The sequence below is a fragment of the Camellia sinensis genome, chromosome 3, assembly GCF_055761805.1.
Source record: "Camellia sinensis isolate YWXY chromosome 3, ASM5576180v1, whole genome shotgun sequence".
Classification (NCBI taxonomy): Eukaryota; Viridiplantae; Streptophyta; class Magnoliopsida; order Ericales; family Theaceae; genus Camellia; species Camellia sinensis.
This window is the reverse complement of record NC_138963.1, coordinates 211,921,448-211,925,306: the sequence shown is the minus strand read 5'-3', so window position 1 is coordinate 211,925,306 and position 3,859 is coordinate 211,921,448. Positions and strand designations below refer to the sequence as shown.

The 3,859-nt window shown below is 33.8% G+C and overlaps 1 protein-coding gene across 1 annotated transcript; it reads left to right on the top strand.

Annotated features, from left to right (window-relative positions):
• Positions 1–1,037: 1,037 nt before the first annotated feature.
• LOC145822207 (uncharacterized) lies at positions 1,038–1,490 on the top strand. Its single transcript, XM_082918812.1, has 2 exons — positions 1,038–1,364; positions 1,455–1,490. Exons 1-2 carry the CDS (start codon positions 1,038–1,040, stop codon positions 1,488–1,490), a joined length of 363 nt encoding a protein of 120 aa, XP_082774938.1.
• Positions 1,491–3,859: the final 2,369 nt, after the last annotated feature.

Below are 3,859 nucleotides of genomic sequence, written 5' to 3'. Positions count from 1 at the left end.
CAACACGCTCTATACTGGTATCATCTTTCACAAATCGAGTTCCTTACGATTTGTGCGTTGTGGAAGATTCTTATTACGGGCAACGAAACAATAACGACTGCGACGTAAAAGAACTCACAAATTTATTTACATATTTTGTTATACGAAAATGAATTGAAAAATTCATCCCTAATTTTATTTTATTTTTCTTTCAGGTCAAATTTATGAAATTTATTGTCGAATCCGACGAAGAAACAGTGCTACATTAAGTCAGTATACACATTCCATCACCGGCGATAATTATTCAATTCCCACTAATCTGGTAAATATATCCTTCAACTGCAAACGATTTTATACGAGTCGAAATCAGTTCTCAAATATTTTCTGAGAAGTGTAAGGGACTATTTTTTTTATTTTAAGATGTTTTCTATTTTCCTGAACTGTTTCACCTTTTGCGAAGAAGAATAGCAGTAAGCTTCTAAATCGATCTGAATTTGTTATATATAAATAATTTTTGAGAAGTTAAAATCAGTTCCCAAGTGGTTTCTCATAATTTGTGGACGCCTATTTCTCATTTCAGATCGGTTGTTGTTTTCAATTGTGAGCTGTTTGAACCTTCTACAAGAAAAGAACTTGTGAACAACTTGAGTCGGTGTACCTGGACACCCGGCCGGTCGTCCCTGGGGTCATCCGGCCGGTCGACCGGCTGGTCGACCTACCCATCCCTTTTTCAACTACATTCACTGGTTTATTTTCTGATTTTTTTCCTACTTCATTTTTTACCTGTCCCATTTTCCTTACATCTTTTTTACTGGTTTTCTCCTACCATTCAAAGATAATGTTACCTAATTTTTTTACCTGATTTTTTTTTTATTAGTTGTGGTTATATTTCTGCTATTTAAATTAAAGTAATCTGTTACGCTATTTTTTTCCTTTAAATAATATCATCTGCTTTTTTTTTTATCTGTGTTCTCTTTGAAATCATTTTGCTCTATTATGATCTGTTTGCCTTGTATATCTACCCCAGACTAGTTTAAATTTCATTTGTATGTTTATAGATGGATGAAAATAATTCTGATGACAACCAAGAAACAAAAATGTGGACGGCCAGAAGTGAAACAAAATTAATAAATATGTTGAGAGATGAGGTTAGAAAAAATCAAACAACTGGCCGTACTACTTCGTGGACAATTAGGCATTGGAATCATTATGCAAATCAGTTGCACAATCTGTATGAATTTCGGTATACAGCAACACAGGTGCGCCAAATATATCAGCGATTGAAAGCTGATTATCAGACATTTAAGCGACTCCAGGCACAGACTGGTCTGGGATGGGATCCAATTGTAGGCACTGTTGTTACACCTGATGAATTTTGGGATAAGGTTGTTCATTAATCTGTACTATTAAATAATTTTAATTTAAAGATTTCATGATACATACGGTGCTTAATTCTTTATTTGTATTTGTTGTAGGCCAACAGAAATGTGAAGAAGTTTAGGACAAAATGATTTGAATATTTTCAAGAAATGGCAGAAATTGTTGAAAATTGTTGTGCCACAGGGGCCTTATCTCGTGCATCCACACAAGGAGCCCTTGACTCAGAAGAAGAAGATGACGTGTTAAATAAATTTTGGAACCCTGATGTTGGTGGGAGTAAATGGTGGTGGGTGGTAGGTGGTGGTGAGTGGTGGTGGGTGGTAGGAGGTGGATGGTGGTGAGTGGTGGTGAGTGGTGATGGGTGGTAGGTGGTGGGTGGTAGGTGGGTGGTGATGGGTCTTGGGTGGTGGGTGAAGTAATGTAATAAAGGTTTCATAATGACTGAAATTAATAAAATAATTACAATTTATTATTTTCAATTTTGTGAAAAAATATTTGTACATGACATATTTGTGGTTTTGACTTTTTGTTAAATAGTAAACAATTTGAAAGTTTTGTTATTAATTCGGTTTATCAATTTAATTTTTTTTTCTTTTTACACCTTATTTTTTAAAATTTTTGTTCATATTAACTTTTTTTTTCCTTTTACTTAAAAAAAAAAGGTTTATTATTTACTTGAAACTTGTTTTATTTCATTTTACAACATTAATTTCATTTTTTGTATTAATTGATACAGACAAATTATTTTTTATTTGTTTAATTTTTATTCATTTCATTGAAATGAAGGATTTGTTAGACATTTATTTTGTTCACATATATTCATTTTTCTACGCCCATAATTTTTCCGTTTGCGAAATCTTTTCGTAAATATTGTCAGAACATTGTAACTTGTTTTAAAATGATTAAAAAAAAAACACTTGTTTTTCATGACATGAATACAGAAGTTTACAACAAAGTAACAAAATAAAAGAAGTACAACAAAATAAGAAAATAAATAACCAAAAAAAAAAATGAAAAAAAAAACATGTAGCCACTACATCTGTTTCACCATTTAAACTGATTTTTGAACAAGTTAAGCATCATTATCTGGTGGTGTTGGGGGTGGAGGGTAATAGTGATGGTACAGCTGAGTGACTCGATGGTCAATCTGATCAATGCGGTTCCTTGTCACTTCATCATGTCTCCCTGAGTCTATACGAAACTCGCTAAATTGTTGAATTAGTGAGTTTTGAGCAGCGGCAAATTCATCGAACCGAGTACCCAATGTATTGAGCTGATTAGTCATTTGTTGTTCCCATTGTACGCGCTGATTGTACCGTTCTTGTTCCACAGCCAAATAATTAGTCCAGTAATGGGGCTGTTCATTTGGTGGCATGGCATTGTCATTGGGTTCTTCCTCATCGGATATTGGTCCTTTTCAATATTAATAGAGCTTATCAATATGTCAGCACCACCACCTCGGGTCAGTATGTACTCAGAAATTGGTGAAGTGATTCTGACATATTGTTCCCCTTCAAGATTGACATCATGCGCTTTGAAAATTGTGGTTAACAAAGCTCCATAAGGTAGTGACCGACCAGACAGAGTATCGAGTTTTGCAATCATCATTTCTTTGAGTAATATGAAGCATAAATTTAATTTCTGTCCAGTTTCAAAATAGTATAACAAATAAACATTAAAACATGAAACACTATCATAATGACCTTTTTTGGGAGTGACATTTTCAACTATCCATCGATGAAGAATACGAAGGTGGGGTTTTAAATGTCTGGCTAGTAAATTAGTGCCACTGAATTTGTTGTCACAAATTGTGGTATAGATCTGAGTGACATCACCAAACATTCATTCTAAGGCAGACTCATTTTGAAAATAGCATTGTAAATCTCCTGTTTGAACTCCAATAATTTGTGCGAAAGCACGGAGAGTGAGTGTGATTGTTTTCCCTTTCACATAGGAGGTCAGACTGAACGGTTCATTTTGTTGGTCACCAGCTGTCAAGTGAACATAAAATAATCGTACAATACGGGGATATACCTTATTTGGTAAATTAGTTAAAGGTAGCCATCCCATTGTATCTAATTTACCAACTAAGAGCGGGTCATATTGAGAAGGTAGTCTTACATTTCTCCCCGTAACAATTGGTCGATTAATAAAATGTGAATAGGCTTGTTCATGATGATACTATAAAAAATCATTATTTAAATTGTCATGATGTTGTTGCTGTGGTTGATGTTGTACAGGGTTTGAGGATTCACCACGTTCGGGTCTGGCTCGTTTTGTTCTTGGCATGATAGCTGCAACAGTGAAAGAAGAATATATAAAAAATATATATTAAAACATGAATTGAGAAAAATGTATGGAAACTATATCGAAAATAGTATGATGTACAAAAATGTATAGAAAATATATCAAAAATAATATAATGTTAGTGTAAAAAAATGGAACACATATGATGGGACAGATATGAAAAACATGAACAGATCGGTAGCCACAAAACTGA